Source organism: Rutilus rutilus (assembly GCF_951802725.1).
Source record: "Rutilus rutilus genome assembly, chromosome: 21".
NCBI lineage: Eukaryota > Metazoa > Chordata > Actinopteri > Cypriniformes > Leuciscidae > Rutilus > Rutilus rutilus.
The window spans coordinates 19,939,551-19,967,020 of record NC_140226.1 but is presented as its reverse complement, the minus strand read 5'-3'; the positions used below and the strand labels follow the sequence as shown (position 1 = coordinate 19,967,020).

At 36.3% G+C, this 27,470-nt stretch overlaps 1 protein-coding gene across 3 annotated transcripts; it reads left to right on the top strand.

Moving 5' to 3' along the window:
* The first annotated feature begins 478 nt into the window (after positions 1-478).
* On the top strand, positions 479-27,470 carry abch1 (ATP-binding cassette, sub-family H, member 1). 3 transcript variants are annotated; one of them, XM_084393297.1, is made up of 20 exons: positions 479-614; positions 6,981-7,120; positions 8,368-8,527; positions 8,647-8,801; positions 12,829-12,936; positions 15,190-15,283; positions 17,395-17,469; positions 17,563-17,725; positions 17,909-18,005; positions 18,099-18,267; positions 18,522-18,622; positions 20,315-20,385; positions 20,657-20,706; positions 20,793-20,849; positions 21,077-21,147; positions 21,345-21,433; positions 21,897-22,000; positions 24,724-24,883; positions 25,474-25,578; positions 27,080-27,470. In XM_084393297.1, the coding sequence occupies exons 1-20, from the start codon at positions 558-560 to the stop codon at positions 27,184-27,186; spliced, it is 2,133 nt and encodes a 710-aa protein (XP_084249423.1). In that variant the 5' UTR covers positions 479-557; the 3' UTR covers positions 27,187-27,470. The 3 variants fall into 3 exon arrangements, with proteins under 3 accessions (XP_084249423.1, XP_084249425.1, XP_084249424.1); XM_084393298.1 differs by lacking the exon at positions 479-614 and adding an exon at positions 1,815-1,945; XM_084393299.1 differs by lacking the exons at positions 24,724-24,883; positions 25,474-25,578; positions 27,080-27,470 and adding an exon at positions 23,158-23,307.

Genomic DNA, 27,470 nt, shown 5'->3' with positions numbered 1-27,470 from the left:
GATTTGCCCAGATACTGTTTGTGGTTTTTGCAAGCCAATCTGAAATGTCTAGCTTCTCTTGTGATTTGTGTATCAGGAGGGAGTTGCTGTTTCCAAATGAGTATGTACTTTCTGTACTTTTCTCCTGTTTGTATAATACAATAATGCTACTATATCAGTTTATTTCTCAATATATTTTTTTAAAATGTTAAATATCTTGTTCCCATAGCCTACTTCTCTGCTTTTTTTATGCCCCTACATTATTCGTTATGTGTCTCCATGTTTCATGCAAATAATGTGTTTCTACTCCAGAGTGCTTTTCTCCCCCAGAGGAAAACGACCTAGTTGGGTTGCACATCTAGACTAATCGCAGCTATCGGAATGAGACTCTCGATAGAGAAAAGATGCACAGGTGATCAGAACGCTTTTTGAATTCTGAATGCTATTCAAACGACCCATAAGCGTTTATAGATTGCAGTTATCTGATCTGGAGCAGAATGAGTTAACCCGTTCATCTGCGCGCACTGAACCGAGAGCTGCTCCTCACCGGCCGCATCTCGATCCCCGTTCCGGTGATCATGTCCGGTAACGGAACCGAGGAAGCGCTTAACGACAGCACGGAGATGCAGCAAAGAGTGAGTTATTGTGTTTTTCTTGATTTGTATCCTTACATTTTACACTAACAGAGCCTGCACATCATACGACACATCTGTCAATTTGCAGACGATATCGTACGTGATTATCTGATGATGATGAGGGTGAATGCTAGAGCAGTCATAATCTGATTTTCGACAGGCGTTCATTCGTGTTTGTAAGGTTTATATAGATGTAATGTGGTGGCTGGAGCCCAGAAGACGGATTGCTCTGCTATTGAATCTGCTACTGCAGTTTATCCCCATAACGCAGAAGCGGAATGTAACTAGATGCCTGAGCGAATCGTTCTTTTGAGTCGGTTCTTCTAATTGAATCGGCTGAACCATTTAAATATATACATACATGTATATATAGTGAAATAAAAGTTTTTTTTAAAAATGGCAGCGTCAACGCAGATAAGGAACATAGTTAGGCTACGGAGTTTATCATAACGTGCAAGAACTATTCAAGCAAAGAGGTATAAATTAATTTTAAAATTGCATTTGTTGTAAATGCAAATTATATTTAGGTTCTAACTTCTAAATTAGCCTACTTGTTTTATGCGCTATATCATGGTTGCAACAAATTGATCTAGGACGCATGAAACTAAAACAAACAGCCGTCTACATAAAATGTAATAAACAGCTACTTGCCATATATTATGACATTATTGGGACGTTTTAACGCGTGTAAATATGCCACGCGATGGCGTTGTTGCGTCAGAACGTTGCGTTTTTTGTTGTTGTTTTTTTTACAGTCTATGGTAAGGACGTAAAATAATTTCTGAATCGGGTTTTGAACTAGTTCTTTCAAATGAACAGTTCAAAAGAACCGATTCGCGTAACTGAGTCAGACTCCCCATCACTAAGAAACAGCAACATACCGCGTAAATATAAACCTTAAACCCTCAGTTGTAATTTATTATCACTAATTGATTTCTTACTTTAAGGTGTTTGTTGCTTAAGGCTGTAGAAATACAGCATGCAACCAGCGTTATTTCTCCGCCGGTATTTCTACAACACTCCTGCCCTTTGCTGTACCACTGCAATGGCTATTTGAACGACTTCTCAACTGGCCAATCACAGACTTCTTTTGTGAAGCTTCTCAGAAGCTGATTGGTTTAGTGAGGCAAACTGCTCAGCGCTCAGGAGGGCGGGGCTTGTCGGTAAACTTGTGGAGGAGGCAAATCTACAGACTACTGTCTGTCAGCCTGTGGCCGGCGGTTACAAACGCTGTGCATCTTTGCACCTGTCATGATATAAAGCTGAGGCAGGATTTCCCGATCGGACAGCTGGACTGTTCATTTAATCGACGTGATTTTTCTTCAAGTCTTGTAAGCCCGCTTGCTATACAGTAAAATCTCTTTTTCTTTCTACGTTTTTGTAGATTGGTTATAACCGTTTAAAAGGCTATTTCATAATGTGCAGACGCTCATTTGAACTTGCATAGAAACTTATGTCATCTTATGAAAACTAATGCTTTGTAATCTGTTGTAATTTGTCTTTAATCATATTTTAACGAAGAAATTGCATTTTATATCACTGATGGTCGCATGTAAAAAGGAAGTTGTTGAAAAGTTTTTCTGAAGGACTTAAACAGGTTCAAGGCAGCTTGAAGCTTCAGGCAGGTGATGTGACAGAGCAGAGGGAGGGACTTCCTCTAAAACAATGAAGATATTGAATACCAAACCAGTTCAGCTGCTCAAAATTGCTGTGTTGAAACGAAATTCTCAGCTGACTTCCAAGTTATTTCCATTCGATTCTTGTAGACAGTTTTCTTTTCACATCATCACCTTAAACATTCTGTGAGCAGGATTCTATAAACGAGAACTATAAACGCATGAGTCGATGACAAATAAAAGAGAAATAGGCTAGGCCTACTTTAAAATACATATTCTCGGGAAAACTAATCGTTGTGTTTTTATACATTTTATAAGCAAAACTATGTTTTACAAATATTTTATTTTATGACTCTAAAATGTAACGTTTGAAGTAGGAAAATACTGTGCGGTTGCACCTGTAGTGTATGAGTGTACACAACGTTATTGAAAATAAGTGTAGGCTACATAACTTTTTTTCATTTTGGACCTGTCACACTGATGTGTTAGCCATAGGCGTCGATTTCGGTGGGGACGTGTACCCACCAGATTTCGTCATGAGTCATTTTGTACCCACCACTTGTTTAGGTAGCCTACATTAAACCGTTAAGCTTTTTCCTACAAGCCTCAATGAAGCAGAAACGCTTAATGTCAGATAAGGTCCATAATAATTGGACTTTGGGTTAGATTTTTTTGACAGTTTTCAGTGGTTATGAGAGAAAAAATTGAAATGTTTTGTCTTTCAAAACATGACCTGCGCGAAAGAGAAAAAAAAAATGAATGTGTCATTGTACCCAGCACTTCTGAAAATGCACTTCCGAATGTGTCTCTGTCCCCAGCACATTTCAAACCAAACTGATGCCCATGTCAGCATTTTAATGCGACTTTTCTTGTTTACAATCTCCAGACAGTTACACCACTAAAGCCCACAAATACACTATTCATTTTTAAATCTTAATGAATTTGAGTAACATTATTATAATAATAGAATTGACAAAATGTGCTCAAATCTAAGTCATCAGTCTACCTTTCTTCAGGACAGCCTTAATGTAAAGATTAGTGATCTTGATAGTATTTTCTGTGCGATTAAAAATTTGGGATTAAGTTCGCAGAGATTGAGTGAGTGATTCTGTGAAAAGAATCAGGAGCTGGAGAGATTACAGATTACAGTGTTGATGACCCAGTTTGCTCCATCGGGAAAGAGCATACTAAGTTACAAAATCGGAGCTGTTGCTGAGAAATCAATGTAAGGATCAAAAATGAGGCTTCATATTTTGTTTTGGGTTTATAAGACATGCAGTGCAAAACGTTGCTATAGACCAGTGTTTCTCAAAAAGTGGATCGCAAGACAGTTTTGAGTTGGTCGCGGAGTGTGCAGTGATGCTGGGACCACTTGGCAGTCCTGTAATAACATGACTTGAGGGTTCCTGGTTGAGCTCTGGGGCTGGAGTGGACTCTGGACTGTGTTCAGGGACTGGAGTGGACTCTGGACTGTGTTCAAGGGACTGGAGTGGACTCTGGAGAGACTCGGGAGAGGACTTCTAGGCTGGTATGGATGTTTGAGGGGAGAGGGAAAAGTGTGGAAACCTTCTCCATTGCCGCCTGTGCTGACATAATTGGGGGGTCCGCTAATTTAGATGACGGATCCGTACTATTAGATGCTGCTTTCCTGGATTGGGGAATAGTAGGAGACTCTGGCACTCTGGCACTGGCCATGATTTGCTGGAGACTCTGGCAGTTCTTTGACAAGAACGGACTCTATGGTCGACACAGGACGGGCAGAGACAAGGGAGCTTGGGATGGACAGGAGAATAATGAAACTGGTGATTCTGGAAGGAAAGACCTGAATTGGGAGCATTGTACTGCTTTCAGGTTGTACTGCTGTCAGACTGGGATTGTTGTCCTCAAACACTTCACCCATGATAAAGGAAGATGCACTCATCCCCAGCACCATGTCCAGGTATCCACAAGGTGAAGTGTGGGTCCAAACCACTACAAAAACAAATCCATCAGTTGTTGATCATCCCAGGGAGTTAGATGGCAGTATGGATAGAACTCCTCGAAATATGATTAGATATCCCAGCCGTTCTGGAATATAGAGCGCAGAACTGCGTCGTAAACAACTCCTGTTCATGTTGACGGTCGGGTCTATCTGTAACACACCAATCTCAGGAGATTGTTAGAACCTAGTTGCAGGATCTTTATTACTGACTCAACTGAAAAAACACAGAGGAGCACAAGCAGGCAGGTATTCTCCTTTTCACAGGATAATTAAAGGAGTTCAGAATGAGGAAATCCACAACACATGAATCCAAAACATTAGGATAGCGGTAAGTATATACAGGTACAACACATGAATCCAAAACATTAGGATAGTGGGGTGGTGTGGCGCAATGGATAAGACACATGCCTTTGGTGTGAGAGACCTGGGTTCGAATCCACTGTGAGACACCAATGTGTTCCTGAGCAAGACACTTAACCCCTAGTTGCTCCAGAGGCGTGCGACCTCTGACATATATAGCAATTGTAAGTCGCTTTGGATAAAAGCGTCAGCTAAATGAATAAATGTAAATGTAAATGTAGGATAGCACAGCGGTAAGTATATACAGGTACAGCAGTTCTTGCTTTAAACAGAGTCTTTATAAATCGCTGATTTTACAGCATCCGAAAATTGTAAAGGGAAACAAAGGGGTCAAACAGAAACTTAACTGAACTTGATTGTGAACCGAGTCCTCCAACAAGTAGTTATGCAGGTAAACCTCGCTTGCAGTAAACAAGGAAAAGGTTTCAGGTGACGAGAATAAATCACAGCAAAGTCAGGCAGGCAAGTAAATACTAAATAGTCTGTCACTTATCTTTTGGTCTGGTGTTCTGTCATGGATACAGGTCCATGAAGGATGAGATTAGGTAGTAAACAGCACAGTAACTGTATTAAACCAATCAAAAGAGAATAATCCAACATGAGTAGAATAATCCAAACCATAGAAGGCAATGTAACAGAGTGCAGGCACAAACAACAAAGAACTAAAGAAACTAAAAGACTTAAATACACATGCTATCGAACTTAAAAGCCAGCATGTGTGATCTAATTACGAACACAATGAATAGCAACAAATGATGAATGGGAACAAAGAGAAGCAAACTAAGAGTCATTGAAAACGAAAGCAAAATTAAGACACAAGAAACCGTGACGCATATCAGTAGATTTTTGTACAATAAACATTCAGATTTTATTTTTTCAAAGAAAGAGTTTGTTTTATTTCTCGTATCTTTTTAGATAACTGGTATCAATCTCAGACAGTTGTTTAAGTAGTTTGCCTGGTCTTCTTAGGTAAATGGAAAACCTTGTTAAAGGAGTTCCACATTATTAAGCAAGTCACAATTCTCATGCAATATGGGGAGGAAGAAAGATCTTTCTGAAGATTAAAAGCATGAAATGGTGCAATGCCTTACAAAAGGCATGAAAACATCTACTATTTTGCGAAAACGGAATAGAGATTGTCGAACTGTCAAAAGATTTCTTAGTGATTTAGAGCACAGCAGAACTCAGATAAAGGCTTATTAAGGGAAGTTTCTGTCAAACAAATTAATTGTATTAAAAGGGCAGCTATAAAAAAGCCAGTTTAGCAGCAAACAGGTAAGTAACAAGTTGCTGGTGTCTCTGGAGTAAGAGTAAAAGCTCACAAAGAGAAATGTTTACAGGGTGTAGAAATGCATTTTCAAATAGTTTTATTGCAGTGTTGTCTTGCATGGAAATCGTTTCATTTCAGAAGGGACAATCCTTCTTTTTATAACATAGTGTAAAATAATCATTTATGAACTCAACATATCTTGCTTAAGTCATTTTGACACCCTCAGAGACCCTAAAGGGACCTTTCATCTCAATATTCCAGCCCAAATCATCTCCCGCAAGCTCCTTGCTGACGTTGCAGTCTTGTTGGAACAGGGTGGATATTCACCAACCATCCAGAAATCCATCCATCAAGACCAGGGGTGTCCAAACTCGGTCCTGGAGGGCCACTGTCCTGCAGAAATGATCTCCAACTTGCAACTGCACACCTGCCTGAAGTTTCTATTATGCCTAGTAAGACCTTGATTAGCTAGTTCAGGTGTGTTTAATTGGGGTTGGAGCCTAACTTTGCAGGACAGTGGCCCTTCAGGAGCAGGATTGTACACCCCTGATCTAGATCATCCATTGCAGCACAGCATTCGTCAACGAATACAACTATTTAAAATGAGTCTTCATGTATTTTTACACCGACTGTTAACATTCTCTTTGTGACATTTGATTAGGCTGAAATGCAACTTCATGCTTTTCATCTTCAGAAAGATCTTTCTTCCTCTCCATATTGCATGAGACAGTGACTTGCTTAATAATGTGGAACAACCAATTTAAGAAGGTTTTCCATTTTCCTAAGAAGACCTGGCAAAAATACTTAACAAACCTGTCTGAGATTTATATCAGTTATCTAAAAAGATGTGAGAAATAAAATAAACAAACACTTTCTTTGGAAAAAAAGTTTTTATTTTTTTAATTTAATTAAAAATTAAAAATTGGGTCGTGGCTTAATGGTCATGGGAAAATCTGGGTCCCAAGACCAAACCAGTTGAGAACCAGACAAGAAAAAAAAAAATCATTTTACACTTTTGGTCAATGCTGTATTTGTAGCAAATGTGAATTATCTCCTGATTACTTTTTGCTTCTTAAATTCTTTTTAAGCTGTTTGTCAAAATATTTATTTTGAGCTGATTTCCTTCTCTTTATATGTAGAGTTTGGAGAGCGGTACTATGAAGACTGACTTGGAGGCCGGGAGTTGCAGTGCTGCAATCCACTGTCGGGATGTGTGTCGCTCATATGGGAAACTTAAAGTCCTCAACAATCTCAACCTGGCAGTACCTCAGGGCCAAATGTGAGTCCAGTATGTTCTCTTTCTAAATGTGTTTACAAATGTCTTCAAGTTACACTAATCTTGCATGTTCACATTTTATGCAGGAAAACATGCTCAAATGCTGACATGATATTCACGTGACATGTCACATACATGCATTCATATGTCTCCACTGCCTCGTCCCTTAGGCGTTCTGCAATAGTACCACAACAAAACTCTAAAATACTCCTTACTGGGGGGTTGAAGAATCTAAAACCTGGCCTTTAATCTGTGAATGTGATGCTGCGATGCTACTGCAGTGGCAGCTTTAACTTTCTTTTGTCTTTGTTCTTTTGTTTTGCTCTATATATCAAAAGTTACTGATCGCAGAAGTGGATCAAATTATGTTTGTAAAACTGCATCTTCCCGAAATTCCATTCAAAACATTGTGAAAAATCACTGCCTGCCAGACAGTAGTTTGAATGAGTTTTTAGAGAAAGAAAAGTTGTAATTATTTTAATTATAGCTCTAGTCTTGTTTTGATGGTGGAGTGTACTGAAAAGATAGTAGATTTTTTGCTGTTCTCTGCTTGATTTTTGTGTCTTATTTTAACATTTCTCACTTCCTATTCCTATATCTCCTCACAGACATCTGTATCACCCATGTGTCTTTTGAGCATATGAGTCTGTATTTTGTTGCTTGTTTCTAACTTTATTTCAGATGTCAAATGTCTGGAGCCTGTAATATTTTTTTGTTTGTTTTCGAAAGTAAAGCCTGCATTTATTTGGACAAAAATGTAGTAAAACAGTCATATTGTGAAATTTAAATATAGTAATTTATTACAGTAATTATTATTACAATACTTAGTTATTACATTTGAAATAAATGTATTTTAAAATGTAATTTATCGATGGCAAAGCGGAATTTTCAGCATCAGTCTCTGTTTCACATGATCCTCTAATAATCATTCTTATATGCTGATTTGGTGCTCAGGAAACATTTTTAATCAATTATCAATGTTGCTGTACTGCATGGTATTTTTATGGTAACTGTAATATATTTTTTGCAGGATTCTTTATTGAATAGAAAGTTCAAAAAACATTTATTTGTATGTAAAATTGTATATGTTTTTACTTTAAAATCTTACTGACCCCCCGCTATTATATATGTTGACCTACTCAGTGGCGCCTAAAGGATTGGAATTACTTATCATACTTAATGTTCTGTGGTGGAATGACTTGTTCTTTGGATGACTTGTCCCCCCCCCCCCCCCCCCCCCCCGTCTTTAGTTATGGGCTGCTGGGGCCAAGTGGCTGTGGGAAGACTACGCTGTTGAAATGCATTGTGGGAACTCTAAAGATCTCTCGTGGTCATATCTCAGTGCTGGGGAAACCACCAGCTTTCCCAGGACATGAAGTGCCAGGAAGGATGGTTGGATACATGCCACAGGTGAGAGATGAGGAGAGACTGGTGTACCCGCAAAACCTAGTGTATGATTATTCTAACAAGTGAGTCCTCTTGAGTCTCGTATTTTTCTCTTTCTGTTTTTTCATTCTGTCTGCCTTCAGGACATAGCTCTGTACAATGAGTTCACTATCAACAACACACTATGGTTTTACGGTCGAATTCATGGCCTTTCATCTAAAGACACAGAAGCCAGGATCAATTTCCTCATCGATTTCTTAGACCTGCCGCAGAAAGACAGCCTTGTGAGAAATCTCAGGTAGAATGATTTGTGCTATTCAATGATTGTTGCAGGGTTTTTAAAATTTTTATTTTTTGTATTATTCTGAAGTGTTACAATAAATAAATGATATTTTTGGGTTTGGAATTAATGGGTTTGAAACATAATGAGGCTGAGTAAACAATGACAGAATTCTGAGAGAGCGAGGAGGATAAAAAAACGATGCATCATGTGTGACCCAGTTTTCTTTGTTGACTCTCCTGACAGCAACGTTCTCATCAGAGCTTGCCAAATTACATCATGCATTCAAAACATTTGGGAAAATAGTGTTCTCATAAGGGTCAAATGGTCATGTGACTACAGTTGGTATTATGTGGACAATTACAGCTGAATGAATCTAAAAGATGGTGATCATGAAATACAGTACACTTGTTTAATGCGTGTTTGTTGACATTTAAAGATATCTGACACAGATGTTGGCAGATGAAGTGAAAGATGAGTTAATTCCTCTGTGCTATTTGTGACTGTTGTGTGTCCACTGTTTGGAGGAAATAAGGTTTATCATTATTAACATTATTTTAAAAAGAAAGTTCCTATCTACACAGAGGAGATTGTCGTCTAAGGCAGAGAGATGTGCAGCATTAAACGTTTAGTTCGATGTTGTCCTCTGGATGAGATCTGTCTGGTTTTGTTTTCATAGCAATGAGCTGGCTCTATGCTGGGTTCATCTGAAAAGCAAGACAATGGAACTGAAGTTCTCAGAGATCACACTAGTTTGTCAAAGTCAGTTTCTTGTGATGCCTTGTGATATCGTTTAATTTATTTAACTAATTAATTAATGTTAATTTATAGCATTTTAGTGTAATAGTTGGCTGCTCAATGTGTTAGCAATAAGAAGCATTTCATGTGCCAAATATTGTTTATAAAACTTTCTTTTGCATTTGGACTGAACACCTTTCAGAGTCCACTACTCTATCGGTTTTAGTTAACCCCTTAGGTGTCTTGAGTGATCTGAACCATATATTTCCATAATTTTCATACAATTTATGAAGTAGACATCCTATTAAGAAGTAGTATGGGAACTTTGGCAGATTTTGAAATGAATTCAACCTCTAATAAACACATAAAAAGAACACGTATGCGTTATAGCTTGCCGCTGTATCACAAATGGTGACTCTATTGTTTTTTTTGGTTACACTTCATTTTAAGGTGTCATTGTTACAGTGTAATTATATATTTAAGTAATGAGTAATATTAATTAACTATTATAATGTACTTACTGTAGGGTTGGGGTAGGATTATTAGGATTTGGTTGAGGGTTAGTTGCATGTAATTATGCATAATTTACTGTTATTACTATGGTAAGTACATGTAACATATGTATCATGGACACTGTAAAATAAAGTGTTACCTTTTTTTCTTTATATTTAAAACATTTTTAGACCTTTTTTTCAAAAATAAAATAAAAATTGGATGGATGTTATCTTTTGAACTCTTGGCATGAAAACAAACTGAGGTTTCTACCAGTCTTTCATGATTTTTCATGTTCATCGCTATTTCAAAATAAAGGTCTGAACACGCCTTAGGAGTATGAAAATATTCTTGTTGCAAATTGATAAATTACGGCTCCTCTGTAATTTATTTTTGAAAATCAGTCACCGAATATGAAAACTAGAGATTGTAAGCTTTCAAATGATATATAGTTTAGTCAAGATTAGTTTAGGATTAGTATAGGATATGTGGTTGAGTTTTCCCTAAACCTAACTACCAGTGGGGATTTCTTTAAGACTGCTCGGCTAAGGAAGCTCGGCTTCCCCTATAATGTCAAAAAATTAATGGTCAAATATGTACTATTGTGTTAACATTTTATTGACTAAAAATGCGTTAGAAAACGTTCATCTCAAAGACGAGTTCGTTCAGAATCAGTTACATATAGCAGGTCGGCTGACTCGATTTCCTTCTCATACATTCACGTGGCGTCACAGTGCATTTACATTTACATTTATTCATTTAGCTGACGCTTTTATCCAAAGCGACTTACAATTGCTATATATGTCAGAGGTCGCACGCCTCTGGAGCAACTAGGGGTTAAGTGTCTTGCTCAGGGACACATTGGTGTCTCACAGTGGATTCGAACCCGGGTCTCTCACACCAAAGGCATGTGTCTTATCCATTGCACCACCACCACCCCAGCATTTCCCTGTTGAAGCCCAGCGTCCATTGACTTCAATGGGGCTGCTTTGAACAGTTTTTTTCACTGCTTTGAAACTCGATGGTCATTGGATAAATGCTGCGATTATGTCCCAGCCACGGACGCTCAGCGTCTCTGGGGTGAATGGAGGAGTGGGCTGGCCTGGACTCCGGGCTTCTGCGTGATGATTGGAGGGTCTGTCGAAAGGCTCCATCTCCTTTTGATTGACAGTGATTTCATACAATAAAAAGTCGCTAATGCTGAAGCTATTCGAGCTCAGTCCCATCGCGGATTTTTTCAAGTATACGGTAGTCGAAAGACAAACTGCTGCAACCTATTTCTTGGTATTTGCTTGTCGAAATTGCTAGCCAATTTTCATAATACATTTCACACAATTATACATTTATATCTTTATTATATTATGACTTATTATATATATTTTTTATATTATTATTAGTAATAATTACAAAATCATTATTAAAATCATAAAAAATATATATTATTAGTAGTATTATTATTATTCTTTATTATATTATTAGTAGTATTATTATTATTCTTTATTATATTATTATTTATACCTTTATTATATTATTACATTTATACAATTATATTTAACTCTGCTGGCCATTGAGAGGACACTGGTCAAGTCACTGGAAAAGACGCCTAGTTGGTACGACAGGGTCACAGAGCATTATCTTGAGAAGGAACGTAGAATTTACGTATAAATAAATGGACAATTTTTATGATGTAGGCCAAAAATGAGCTTCCCCTCTTTGAAAGACCAGCAGCCGCCACTGCTAACTACGTAGGCTACCTGGGTCTTGTCTACAATCGATGTCCCCTTACGTCTGCAGTCGACGTTTAATCTATCTGGGTCTCGTCTACATTCGACGTCCCCGTTCAATATTTATGTTCTAGCGCGTCTATAGTCGACGTCGGCCGAGTCACCTAACTAACTTGTTCCCCTAACTAGCTTCCAAATAAATGCTTTTAAACGCTTAATCACGGCCAGGGGATCTCAGAGCAGTTCTCCAAAGAATCTCCCAAGAAGAAGCAAGGCCAGAGGATCTCAGACAAATTCCATTGAGAATCCCACCAGCAAACACAAATACAACAGTTTTTATAGAATAGGAGAATGGCAAAAATGAAATTAAACATTACTTAATTTCTGAATTTCCAAATTTTCTAAATTTGATTGGTTCTTCATAGACAAGCCCTCTTGTTACTAGGTAACCACAAGGTTTCAAGTTTAGACATCTGTCTAGTTTCATTTCCCATATTTGTTATTTTTACACACACACAACCAAAGTAAAAGGGGTATGGCAACATTCAAAAACAAAGAACAGAACGTTTTAGTACATTGTGTTTCAAAGTGTTAGTATGTTAAGCCTAAAAAGAGAAATAAGGTTAGATGTTAGAAACATGGTTAGTTTAATATACAGTTTACTATTTATCTATTAAAAAATCCATCACAGATATTACTGTTTTAAATATGTAATGGCTGAGGGCCATCCAGTGGGCCAGTGATATTAAATAAGCTCCAAGGAAAATGAGGGCGCGTCAATCAATTCATGAGAACAGAACACTTTATGACTTTATATTTTATATTTTTTGTTATTGCAACCTGTTCTTTTTTGTACTACTTATTTTATTTTAATTTTTTTAATACAAATTATTTTATGTATTTTTTTTCACTAATGCAATTTCTTTTCATTTCTTTTAATGTTTACTATAAATTACAGCTTGTAGAAAAATAAATTTCATTGTAAACAAGTACAGGTGTCTGCAATGTTGTTTTTAACAACATTTATTTTAGTTTTTTGATGACAATTCATAACTGATCACTTACATATATTTTTTATTCACTTTGTTCAGTGGAGGCCAGCGCCGCCGTGTTTCTCTTGGAGCTGCTTTGCTTCAGAACCCACAACTTCTGATCCTGGATGAGCCCACTGTGGGAGTGGACCCTGTTCTGCGGGCCAAGTATGCATTACATACCTCTATCCCAGTATTCATCCATCTTTATCTTCCACAGCTTCTTCCCATCCCCTTCACTAACTCTCCAATGCACTCGTTGAACTACCGGCACTACTAGTCTGTCTCTTACATGTGTGTTTGTGTTGTGGATGAACCTTGTACTGCACTCTAAAAACATGACTCTGAGGTTGTTATACTGTGCCACTCCTTCCTTCTACTCTCTCTCTCTCTCTCTCTCTCTCTCTCTCTCTCTCTCTCTCTCTCTCTCTCTCTCTCTCTCTCTCTCTCTCTCTCTCTCTCTCTCAGACATTTCTACGCAACATTTTAGCTTGCATGTATACCTGTGCCATTCCTCTTGGCATTCCTATTAGATTAAAGGCTTTCCCAGTATCTGTTGTTCCACTGCAGAATAAAACCTTCACACCCTAAAGTTTACACCTTAATTTCTTCAGTCGTTCATTTTTTTTTATATTATAATTATTCAAGAAACATTTTAAAGGCTTGTGCTCAGTGCATTTGTAGTATGAAGACCTTTCACAATGCTTGGCAAACAAATCTCAGTTGACTCTTTTGCATAATTTTGTTTGATCTCCATGCAAACGCATCCTGAGTATGTGGCATGCCTAGGATTATCCTGCTATGTATAGGTTCAAGATTCCAAACCATTATAACTCATTATAAACTTTTCAAGAAAAGGAGCTTTATGCTGTAAGTTCTCAGACAATCCCCATTTATTCTTGAGTTTGAGTAATTCATGAACAAAAGGAAGTAAAGAACATGTGGAAGGAGCAGTAGCCACAAAGGAAGGAGTCTGTATGGGTAAAAAGAGGGTCACTGTGTCACATTCTTGCATGGTTTATATGATGCCGCAATTACTGTGTAGAACATAGATTTAATATATTCAACCGCAGCCCCCTGAATGTGATATCAGTGGCTTTATTAATTAGAATGTTTTATTGATTAGAAAAGCTGACATCAAATATAACATATTTTCTTAGATTTTCTATATTTTTGTATTTAGTTTTGAAGATAAATTGGTTAAATTTTATGCTGAGATCACATATACTTCGGTGGGAACCCTGTTGAACCCTGCTGAAATCCTCTTACACAATTGACTATGGGCCAAGCCTGTCTAAGCCTGCAACCATTTTGGGGAGCTTTGCTTTGTAAGATACTAACCTATGTATTTTGTACTGCGCTAAGAGCCTTAATTTACTACAAATGCTCTACCGTTCAAAAGTTTGGGGTTGGTAATTTTTATTTATTTTTTTTATTGAAGGAATAAAGCAACATATTGTAAAACATGGAACATTACATGTAACTTCTTTCGATTTTGAAATAACAATAGAACAATCCCCAAACCCAATCCCCCCCGCCCCCAGGCAGCCAGTATACGTCAATACAACATAACATTGTCATAACACCTTTTCTAGGCAGGAGCCCATGCGTAACATGCACACCAGCATTTTTGTTTTACAATTTATTATTGCAAAATAAACCCAAACATTTTTATATTTTTATCTTTGTGGTAGCTAAAGAAAATAAGTTTAAAAGTTTATGGTTCTGTAGGATTTTTTTGAAAGAAGTCTATTAATGCTCACCAAGGCTGAAAAAAAAATACAGTAAAAACAATAATATTGTAAAACATTATTACAATTTGAAATAAAAGTTTTCTGGTTTAATATTTTCTTAAAATGCTATTTAATCCTGTGATGGCAAAGCTAAATTTTCAGCATCATTACTCCAGTCTTCAGTGTCACATGATCCTTCAGAAATAATTCTAATATGCTAATCTAGAAACATTTATTATTATTATCAGTGTTGAAAACCGTCATACTGCTTAATGTTTTTTGGAAAATATGATGCATTTCTTTCAAATAACAGCATTTATTTAAATCAAAATCTTTTGTAAAATTATGGATGTAACTTTTGACTAATGTGGCATTGCTGGGTTTTTTTTTTTTACATACCAACCTCAAACCTTTGAACTGTAGTTTAAATCATGGCATATTTTACCATATACAAATGTTCTTGACATAATGCTCTTAAAGGAATTTGGGTTCAAATCTCACCTGTGTTAGCTTTGTGGATTCATAGGTTTGATTCTCATAGAATGTGCGTACTGATAAAAAGTATATGCATGAATGATTGCTTTGGATAAAAGCATCTGCCAAATGCAAACATGTAAATCTCATAAAGACAGAAGTCCCGTTTAAAAAAAAGCACTGCACTCATGCAACAAACTTTCCACTTTTGCAGGATATGGCAGCACCTGGTAGACATTGTAAGAGGAGGACAGGTGTCCGTCATTATTACAACGCATTACATTGAGGAGGCCAGACAAGCCAATACGGTAAGAGACCATCCTGAACTGACCTACTACAAACCTGTATCAGTATTCACTCCAACTCTTAATACTGACCTTCTCAGACCTCACTCTACATGATGCTGTGATATAATTTAAATTATTAGTATTAACAAACCAATTTCACTAAGGCCTAAAACATTTCAGTTTAAATGGAAGGATATTGAACAGAAGTGCATGATTTAATTGTGTGTAGTACTGTATTACAGTCAGTATTACTCATACAGATTTCTTTCTGTAATCCCTTATTATAGTCGTGGCTTATTTGCCAAATGTACTTTATACTGTGGCTTATTACATAACCTTAAAACTAGCTTTTGGTAAAAATGTTCAGGTGAGCTTTTATGTTTGAAATTAGCAAATATTTATTTGCACTAAATTCTGCTTAGCATTTTGACTAGACTGTTTCATAATGCTGGTTTTGAGACCACTAATAAGCCTATTTCTTGCAATAATTAGGGACATTACTATGTATATCATCAAAAAAGGCGCTGGTAGACATCAGACAACACATTCTAGGAGAAGATTCTGCAAAGATTTAAGCCACCTGACTATTGTTTAATTTTATTTCCATTCAATTTGTTGTTTCACCAGTTTGTCTTGAGGTCATGCCATACTGGCTGTGTAGCGTCAGCCAGACAGTTGCTACATCCTGTTTATTAGTCACATAAAGGTGAGACACGGCAGGCAAAAACATTGGTTTTTCATGCAGTGGTCAGTTTTGAGATTTTGGGCTAGTTTACTCCTTCAGTATGTGTTCTTTCAAGCAGCTATAAAGAAAACGTTGAAAATATACATTAAGATGTTTATTTGATTACATTTTGTTTACTTGCGGCAGTAAGTTTCTCCCGAATTTACCAAGAAGATAGCATTCCAACGCGACATGCCAAGTTCCGTCTGTTCACTGAAGACTGTCATGACCGGTATCGTTGTAAAGCGAGTCTTTACACAATGAGACTAAAAAGTCTCCTGCACAATGCCATGTAACCCAAATATGGGCATTTCCTTTTTATCAGTAACCAATCGTGAATGTCCAAAGGGGGATTTAAGGCTAATGACGAAATCTCATTTAGAGCTGTTTAAATCTTTTTCTCAAAATGAGTTTTTTGTCATTCTCCAGTACAAACATCTTAGTCTATGTAGCACCCATGTACACCAAACTTTCTAGTTATACACTTAGCAGTATTCTGAAGATATTTTCAGAGGGATTTGTTAATAAATCATTCCTGGCCTGATTTATGTGACATTTTAATAAAGAAATATGGCGAAGATCGATTTTTTTATTTTTAAGGCTATAGACAGTATATTTTGATTTCCTAGGTAATGAAAGCATAAACAAAATGTGAGTAAACAAAATGAAAAAAGAATTTTGCACCTGGCTTTATCATATGTTCAGATCTATCTATCGAAAATATATGCAAAACCGTGCATATTTAATGAGATAATGCATCATTTGCATAATTAAACATACAAATTTAAAAAACTTGTAATAATTTTTTTATATACTTGTGTAAGTAATCAACTGAGGAAGTTTCATAGTGATATCTATTATTTTAAAATGTTACCCTATTCACCTGCAGTGTCTCGCCTTAACAAATGACACACATAGACACCAAAGACACAATCATAACTTATTTACAGTACACTCACATATTCACTTGTCCTAAAGTAACACCTACCCAGAACAGTGATGTAAATTCCTAAATATGAGAACTATTCCTTACATAACAACATGACCCGCCCCTTTCTCTGTTTAGCAAGATCTCAATTGTTTCTTCTAGTCTTACTTTTGCTTTAGCACATCTCACATGTGTCTCCTTTGGCGTTTCAAAAGAGAACTGTGATCAGGCTTGCCAAGTTGGAGATCTCATTATGAACTCAAATATTTCTCATCAAATTCTTATAAGAACAAATCATCTGAGCTATGCTGTCCACATTAATTTATATCTGTACTCCTGCTTTGTCAGCAATTGTCTCACTTGTCCTCCTTGAGGAAATTTGTAAGTAAATCATCTGAGACAAAGTTTGTACTTGAAAGAAACAGTCTTCTAAGCTATGAAAGAGGAACTATTAAAATCTCTCTGTTTCTCTCTCTGTAGGTGGGTTTGATGAGGAATGGTCGATTGTTAGCTGAAGGTCCACCAGACGCTGTTATGAAGCAACACAATGCAGCAGTGAGTACACACACACATACCTCACATACATGTACATGCACTATGTTTCGGTATGATTCAAACGTATGAAATGCATCTGTGTGTGTGTATTAGACTTTAGAGAGTGCGTTCTTGCAACTTTGTGAGGAATTCGATCAGATGGACACTCCGCAGGGCCGTCTGCTGGACAACAGCCCGTCTCCAGACAGTTTGAGAGATGAGAGCAGAGAGCCCATACTGAGAAAGAGCACACCAGAAGACATACCTAAATATAAAGGTACAACAAAGAGGTAGAAGTTCACTTGCTCTAAAATACTGCATGCAAAAGCTAAACTAAAACTGAAACAGAAAGCCACTTTTATACAAGATTGACAAAAATGTCACTGGTTACATATTTAGAATAGCATTGATCACCATTGAAACTGATGCTTGCAGTTGAAAAGTTCTTGTGTCTTTGCAGCTGACTGGAAAGTGCGAGCCAGACACATCATACCAAAATGGCGCAACATTGCAGCGCTGATGATCAAGACGTTGGTTCGAATGAGAAGAATGCCAGGGTAATAATATCCTAATAATCAAAATGACATTGATAATCAAAACATTTCAACTCAATTCAGTAATTTGTGTATGTTCATCTGGTTTGCGCTCAGGTCCCTCTGTTTCCAGTTCCTGTTGCCGGTAATTCAGATCTGTCTGATGTGCCTGTGTATTGGTGGAGACCCCACAGGCATTGACGTGGCTGTGGTCAATAATGAAACTAGTCCCAGTGCCTACAGTACCACATTGCTGTCCTTTCTTGACAACACGAGTATCCACCAGGTACGCAGACATTTGTTTTCAAGGTCAAAATCTACACAGAAAGACGTATAATTTCAAGATTGTATAGGACTACATTTAACACAATACATCAGTTTTTTTTTCTCTCCACAAATTCAGGACATTTAAATAGAATGGAATTTATACAGACTCTTACTCTCTCACTTCCTCTTTTCTCAATTTCAGTTTATAAATAGTCATGAGAAGAACTGTTCATTTATTTTCAGTGTTGCAGGTTTCTTGTCTCCTTTCTGCAGGTGAAATTGTCTCATTCTGAAGCTTTTGCTGGTGTCCGTAATGGGGAATACTGGGGTGTCATAGAGTTTGGGGAGAACTTCACCAGCTATTTAACCAAAAGGTGAGCACCAGTGTTTCAGAAGTTTGCAATGCTAAACCTGAAAGAACGTGTTTTGTTTTTGTGGTAAAATTCAGAAAGGTGCATGTTCTCCAAGTCAATATGCAATATGTCTTGGTTTTTAGCAAGTGCTAAATGAAAAACAAAAAGTGTTGGGCAAGATACTAGCTAAGCAACAAACTCCTCCTACAGAAATATGATCTTAGCTAACTTTTGTAAGCTGTCATTTGATCTTATATATTTACAGTGCTATGCATAAGTTTAGACACCCATGCTAAAGTTGACTAAAAAGAGGAATAAAAAATCATCTTTTGGAAACTGAACTTAATGCCTTAATTTAAAAAATTAGGAAAAATCCAACCTTTAAGGACACCAATTTTCTTTTTGAATGAATAATGTATCGTAAATAAATAAATGTTCTTCCTTAAAATACAGGGTGCATAAGTGTGTACACCCCTATGTTAAATTCCCATAGAGGCAGGCAGATTTTTATTTTTAAGTTTTTTATTTTATTTATTTTTTAGGATACTATGCATCCTGATAAAGTTCCCTTGGCCTTTGGAATTAAAATAGCCCCACATCATCACATAGCCTTCACCATACCTAGAGATTGGCATGGGGTACTTTCCATAAGATCATCTCTCAATGCAAATCAAACTAGCTATTAGGCTAACTGAAATAAAACCATGCCAATCTCTAGGTATGGTGATGGCTATGTGATGATGTGGGGCTATTTTAATTCCAAAGGCCAAGGGAATAGTATCCTGGATCCATGAAGTAACTGGCCTTTAAAAATAAACATCTGCCTGCCTCTATGGGAATTTAACATAGGGGTGTCCAAACTTATGCACCCTGTATTTTAAGGAAGAACATTTATTTATTTACGATGCATTATTCATTCACAAAGAAAATTGGTGTCCTTAAAGGTTGGATTTTTCCTAATTTTTTAAATTAAGGCATTAAGTTCAGTTTCCAAAAGATGATTTTTTATTCCTCTTTTTAGTCAACTTTAGTATGGGTGTCTAAACTTATGCATAGCACTGTATAATATAAAAAAAAACCTATTCAGAAAATTTGACTCTTGACCAATTCATTGCAAATAGCCAATTTACAAATTAAACATAAAAAATGTTACACTGTAGCATTTGTTAACACTACCCCTAGACTTAATCAATCCAGTACCTTTGTGTATGCTTTTAGAAATATCAGCGCTATCACCTCGCTGAGGAACTAATAACTTTTACTTTAATCAATAAACACTAGTGTTACTCTTCACTTTTCTTTATTAGAGGACTTCAAATTAATCTGCATCTTCTTAAGGTGTTACATGTTCTTAAATGCAAATTTAGACCCATCCCTGACATGAAACATCAGGCCTCTCTGAGTCACAGCCTAAAAAACGCAAGCTTTCATGTAAACAAGGTGTCGTGTCAGGTGACAATGACTGTTCCAGAGAGACTAATGAGAATAGTGTTGGGAGAGGCTGCAGGAGTGAATAACAGTGTTTTTAAGGGGAGAAAAGCAGGTCCGTCCTGTATTTCTGTTTCAGTCTGTCCATCTGTGTCTCTGATATTGTTTGTACATCTCTGTCCCTACTGGAGCCATTTAAATGTCACACACAAACTTTGCCCTTGTTACAAATTTGTAAAATGATATGTTTGAAGCTTTTCTTATTATTTTTGCGTGTGTGTGCAGGATGTGGCAGCCCCGAGTCTCCAAAGATGTGATTGAAGGAGGATCCGTGCATGTTTGGCTGGATCTGACTAGTGAGTTTTATTTATTTTTAGTCCAATGAATATTATTTTCTTTTGAACTCACGTGACCTCATATTTCTGCCACACGAGGGTGTCCTTTACGCCTTTAAATACATGTTAGTTGAACTCATTTGTACTGAATTTTGCATGCAAGTTGGATTCAAAAGACCATCATTGGGAATGTTTTTAATTGGCATGTTTATAGTTTGATTTATGTTAAATTACATGATTAGCATAGTTTGAGTTGAGCAAGAAAATTAAGCTATTTGTTTTTACGTTTCAGATCGACAGATTGCCCTAATGCTACAGAAAAAACTCCATGAGGCCTTCGAGGTAAAAAAAAAAAAAAAAAAAGTACATTTAAGCTTTTTTCCCCATCATTCAAACACTTTAATCTCTTTTCCTTGTTCTTTCAAAAGGCTTTTATTGAGACAAAGCTGGGGAGTTTATCTTACATGGTGGCCTTCCCTATAAACGTGAGTACAGAGCGATGTTCTTAATCTTTTTTTAATATTTAAGAATTTTTGTAATATCTTTTGTATAAAACTTGTAATATCTTACATGTCTCTCCATCCTGTCTTTCTCTTTTTTCCTCTATATGTGCTCTTTTGATCACTCTATCCTTTCTTTTATCTCTTTGGTCTTTGGAATTTTCTTCTTTCTTAAAATGCCTTTCTTATTTTTGTTTCATGTGGTGTTATAGTTTGAAAAACCTATATATGGCAGTGAGAACACCGATTTCACAACGTTTGTGACTCCAGGAGCCGTTTTGAGGTGCACATACATACATACATACATACATACATACATACACACACACACACACACACACACACACACACACACACACACACACACACAAACACACTTACAGCCCCTCATAAATATTACAACAGTGTCCGATAATACTACTGCAACCCGATAGACCTCTTTACAATGTCACCTTTCTCTACTTTATTTTCTCTTTTCAGCATCACATTTTACCTGGCAGTGGGGTTGACCGCTCTGTCCTTTGTGTTAGAGAGAAAGGAGGGGCTGCTGGACAGGTGCTGGGTGGCAGGTGAGACAGCTCACATCCACCAGATGGCCATCATTTAACATCTTAGGGATGAATTCACTAAACAATTGTGACACTTGTTTTGAGTATTTCAGCATAAAAACCTTATTTACTAACCACCCGCAATCCAGGCGAATAAGCACTATGCCTCATGTATTTAAATTAAGATGTAGTCTGTTGTCTCCTCCACTAGTACTTTAAACTAACCTCCAGAATGAGAATCTTTGGTGTGTTTTTGTTTGCCATGGGGACAATTCATTTTGATTGAATTCAGCCCCTACTTTTCATCGAGTTTATGAATGAGCAGTTTCAGATATTTACCAATAGGGGGAGCTGATCACCCACAGCAAATAAAAGTATGAGCAGCAAAGGCAGTTTTAAACACACATGGTGAACATTTTATGTAGTTTGTGTTTCATGGATGTATGTTGTGTATTTATGTTTCTGTGTGGTTATTTCTCTAAAGGTGTAAGTTCTCTGGAGACCATGCTGGCACACCTCTTCTCACAGCTATTTGTCATCAGTGTTCAGATAATCCTTCTGCTGCTCTTCATTCTGCTGGTCTTCAAAGTGAGTGTGTATATATGTGTGTTTGCCAGCTACGTGTTTATCTCTCATTAATATATGTATGTCTTCAAGATTCAAGATCTATGTGTGTGATCATACAGCATAAATTAGACGTGTGTGTGCTGTTTATTTCTGTTTAAAAGTCAAATGGTAATTATAGTTAATCCTAACACATACATATTAACATTCCTGTCGCATATGCCACCCTCAGCCTTTGTCGTCCTTCTAGTCAACACTTGGGAGACATAACACCAGATAGACTGTTGGCTTATAGTCCACTGTGAAGTCTTTACATAAGACTAAAGCAAACTAAAACCTCATCCAAATTCAAAGAGCCAATCATATCCTCTCATCTTGAGTTTTGAAAAAGATTATTTTACCAGAATTAGCTCCCCCCTTTTATCAAACAACTAAATAATTAAAAATATACACTAACGTTTAATAATTTGGGGTCAGTAAGATTTAAAAAAAAAAAAAAAAAATGTTTCTGGAAGAAGTCTCTTCGAAAAGGCTGTATTTATTTGGTCATAAATACAGTAAAAACAGTAATATTGTGAAATACTGCAATTTAAAAAAGTATTCTATATGATTTTTTTTTTTTTATGTAATATATTCCTATGATGGCAGAGCTGAATTTTCAGCATCATTACTCCAGTCTTCAGTGTCACATGATCCTTCAGAGATCAGGCTAATATGCTGATTTGGTGCTCAAAAACATTTCTTATTATTATCTGTGTTGAAAATGGTGTTGAATACATTTCCTTTCAGGATTCTTTAATGAATAGAAAGTTCAAAAGAACAGAATTTTGATATAGATGTGTTTGTACAAAATACTATAAAAGTGATACTGTCACTTTTGATCAATTTATTGCATCCAATTTTTATGAAGTATTAATTACACACACAAAAAAATCTTTCTGAGCCCAAACTTTTGAATGGTAGATTATGTGTATATCAGTGGCATGCAGTGGTGTTAAAATGAAATGAGGAGTGCTATTAATGTTCTATTTATTAAAACCATGTATATATCTCAAGTTAGTGATGTAAAAAATGTTACATTTATTGCAAAATAATTACTAAAGGTAGTAATCATTTAAACAATATATATTATTTGTGAACTAATGTCCAGCTGTTCTTTTTAATAGTCAACTTATTTTCAGATCATCAGTCATCAAGCTCAGTAAACACTGGTCACAGACACAACGATGTACCTTTAATTTCACCAAGCAGATTGCTCACTATCATCATGTTTTCAGGCCATTTCAAGTTTGATTTTGACATGACATAAAGCAGTGATATCTAAGTGGGTGAGTTGTTTACTAACTTTTTATTTAGTCTACCCATTAACGGCAACATTTTGTTTATTCAGACTAATTCACGTACGCGGAAGATGCATTAAAAAAGAGGCAGGATTTCTCGCATGAACCAATCATATCCAATCATAACCAATCTTACCGCGATGGAGGCATTACCTCTTCTCTCGTGAATTTCCTCCATTCATTCTCGATTACCCCCCACCAAACCTAGCACACGCTTTAGGGGGTCTGTTCAAACTCAAGAGAGACACGAGAGACACAGACTCCCGCTGTAACTTTACCTGCGGGTGGCGCTGTTGGACAGTGTTACTTTAAAAAAGTGTATAAACTACTTGTTTTTCTAATGTCACATTTGTGTAATATGGATTAATTTCTCATACATTTTTTTGAGGAGGCAGCAGCACTGCATCCTTTGCCTCTTAAGAGGAAACGCCCCTGAGAGTGAACTTACTGACATGGCTAATTCCTTAAATGCATTAAAATTCTAGAACCTTCCAGATGTTTTGACTATATTGGCTTTGGAGACTTCTATCTGCTCATGTTGATGTTCACAAACGTATCAGGACTGAGCAGGGCTGTTGTCAGGGGGATTTGGGATCTGTGAATTGTCCTGTGCTCTGTAAGTTTTAGAAACAGCTCTGGGACTGAGTCATATAAATATATTTATGCTATTATGCTACGCATCTAGTGATTTGTGCTTGACCACCACAGCAACAAAGGGATTGCTTTGGTAACAGACCCAGCTGTAGATTAGAGATTCTATTTCTGATGTGTAACTGTAGCAGCGAGGACGTTGCACTGACTAGCATGTGCCGTGAAATCAGCCAATAAGAGCTAAGAGCTTCACACAAGATACTCTTCACACTTGCTTAAGATTTCTGGGATTGTAACATGCCAGTATGTTCAGATCACTATCATATTGAAACACTCTTTAAAAACAACCTATTGTTAAATATTACACATATGTATTGTTTTTGCAACATAATGTTAAAATGGTATATTTGACTCCTTAGATCAGGGGTACGTTCCAAAGGGCATTGGAATCGAAATATCACTTCACAGGAAGTATAGCGGGCCGGGAAACTTACCTACCAGTCATTACATACAGTACTACTGGCTAAAATAAATGTGTAAAATATTTTTTCCACAATATATATATGTGTGTGTGTGTGTGTGTGTGTGTGTGTATATATATATATATATATATATATATATATATATATATATATATATATATATATATATATACATACATACATACATATATATATATATATATATATATATATATATATATATATATATATATATATATATATATATATATATATATATATATACTGTGCATTGGAATACAGGAATACATCTCATCATTATTATCACCATCTTTCTTATGTCTATCTATTGCAGATTCCTAATGAAGGATCTCTGGCTTTGGTGATCTCACTGATTGTGCTGCAGGGAGTGACGGGAATCTCCTTCGGGCTGGTCATCTCCTCTGCTATCGATGACGAGCAGTCGGCCAATCAAGCGGCTCTTGGAATCTTCTACCCAAACCTCATCATTAGCGGTACAGTCTGATCTCACAGATGTTAAAACATTTATTTGATGGCATAAGGTTACCCTGTGACTTATTTTGCTTGGTAATATTTATATTTAAATTACCTTTAAGCCTCACACACCAGTACTGATGCAGCCCTCTATTTTAAGACTGTCTGTCATTTCTCCCTCCACCCTAAAATGGTGCAGTCCAGAAAATATAATAAGGGCTATTTGAGGGCCATACTATCTGGGTGTGTCCAGTGAATTAATGGATGTGATTCCACAGTGAATAAAATTGTGGATTGATAGTGGAGCGGAATCAACAGAGTGAATGATGATTGATGGATGAGATATAAATGGAAAGGAAAAAAAGATGATTATTGTAAAGAAAAGGAAGGGAATTCTCTTTAGTGAGATCTTTACTACTTTACCCTACTTACCCTCTCTACCACTCTAACCTCACATTAACGCACATTAACCTCACATTAAGGCTAATTTGTCATTTATGGTTTGCTGATGCTACACAGACATGGTAAGGTAACATATAAGATGCTACGGATTAAAGTTTTACATTAATTCAATTAGTCTTTTCTCTGTTCCTCTATCTACCTACTGTAGGTGTTATCTGGCCGGTTGAGTGTATCCCGTATCCTCTGCGCTATTTGAGTCTAGTCCTGCCCCAGACCTACGCATCTGAAGCCCTGCGCTGCATCATGTACAGAGGTATGATATAAAATATAGCACCAATAACAACATTTCTGTGGTACACACAAGGACCACTGAGATCCTCAATGCCAGTTTCGATACTATAGCATTTAAAAAATACAATAATATTGTAAATATTAAAATTAAATTTAAATAATGCCATGTAGACTTAAAAATATTTCTTATTAAGTATTATTTACTTTACATGATTTTAGTTTAATAAAATATATATATTTTTAGTATATATATTTTTTATTTTCGTATATAAATATAATATATTTTTATAATATAAATATTATATATATATACATAAATGTATTATAATATAAATCTAAATATGTTTATTTTCAAATATTGTAATGTTTTATTTGATAATTTATTAATTTATAATAAAATCTAATATAAATATATCTATAATTATTATATTTATTAATATACCTATTATTTGTTAAAAAAAAATAAAAAAATAATGATAATAAATGTAGTCTTCTCACCTACCACAATTAATTGAAACGGAGTGTCTGTAGTATCTTATCTCTAGTATCTTATCACAAACCTCAAAGTCACTCCTACCCGCACACCTCAGATGACTAACGTCTCTTCTGTGCTGTTTTCATCCGACACACACACGCAACAATCTTCTATGAAGTCCCACTCACCTAACATTTTCCCTCTGATACAAACATCTTGAGTTACAGTAGACTCCAGGACACCTGATACTCTTCTATCTCAATTATTCACGGAGCAGGAGGAGCATCTGCCTCCATTCCTAAATTAAACACACAGCTTCCCTGCTGTTTACCTATCAGCATTGCTCACAGTTGGGAAACGCTTGGATAGACAAGGACGCCACACAGTTGAAGTTTAAGTTTGAACGTATTGAAGTTGATTGCACAGGGTAGATCAGAGCTGAGACTGGTCATGTGACTGAAAATCTGCAGACTGTACACAAACATGGTTTTCCCCTTCATTAATCTACCTAGCCCTTTTATGATAATGATTTATGATTATGACATCACATCAACATCGCTCAGGAACAATGGTGTTATTGTTAACGAAAACAGAAACTATTAAAAAAATGTTGAATTAATATAAAGCTCAAATTAAATAAATTATAAATATTAGATATAAATGTAACTTACAAAACGTAAACAACTTACTGAAATAAAAAGTCACAAAAATAAAGCGAAATATAAATATTTAAAAACAATAAACATGCCAGACGCATGTAACAAAATTACTAAATATTTAAATAAATATTTAAATAACTGAAAATATGAAAATGTTCAGCTAATTCAAAATATTATGAATATGAATGATAGTAAAATAACTGCTCTGGGATGAGTCATGATTAAAAATGGATGAAACCATGACATACAGCAGAGTAGTTATTGTCATTTCAATTTTACTTCTGACTATTTGCAGAGCTAGACTATCTACATAAAGTTTAGTGTTATCTGTTGTCAGATCTGGTTACTTATCCTGTTACTGAGTACTGATTCTCCAATTTTGCATTCAGGTTGGGGTCTGTCCCATATGATGGTTTGGCGAGGCTTTGTGGTCACTCTGGGCTGGAACACATTCTTCATTATGCTAGCAACGGTCATTCTCAAGCTGAGAACATGAGAGGCTCTGCCTGAGGAATCTGCTTCAGATTGGGTATAGTGGTGTCCAGCAAGGCCAAAAAAAATGACTGACACATGGAAATGCCAATCTGAGCCTCTCTCTCCTTAATATGCCATTCACCTAAAAGGATCCAAGGACCATCAACATGAAACTCAGGGCCAGTTTCTCAACCAGCTAAGAGACCTACTGAACAAGCAATTCAAACTTCTGTCAAGTTTACTGACTGTGACGCGTAAAGCTCATGGTGAATTTCACATGGGCTTCAGTTATTTTAAACATCCATC

Coding starts and splice junctions, on each gene's coding strand:
- abch1 (XM_084393297.1), top strand. CDS start 558: ATGTCCGGTAACGGAACCGAGGAAGCGCTTAACGACAGCACGGAGATG. Junction 17,470..17,562: donor TGAAGCAACACAATGCAGCA/GTGAGTACACAC, acceptor TGTGTGTATTAG/ACTTTAGAGAGTGCGTTCTT. Junction 17,726..17,908: donor AGACATACCTAAATATAAAG/GTACAACAAAGA, acceptor GTGTCTTTGCAG/CTGACTGGAAAGTGCGAGCC.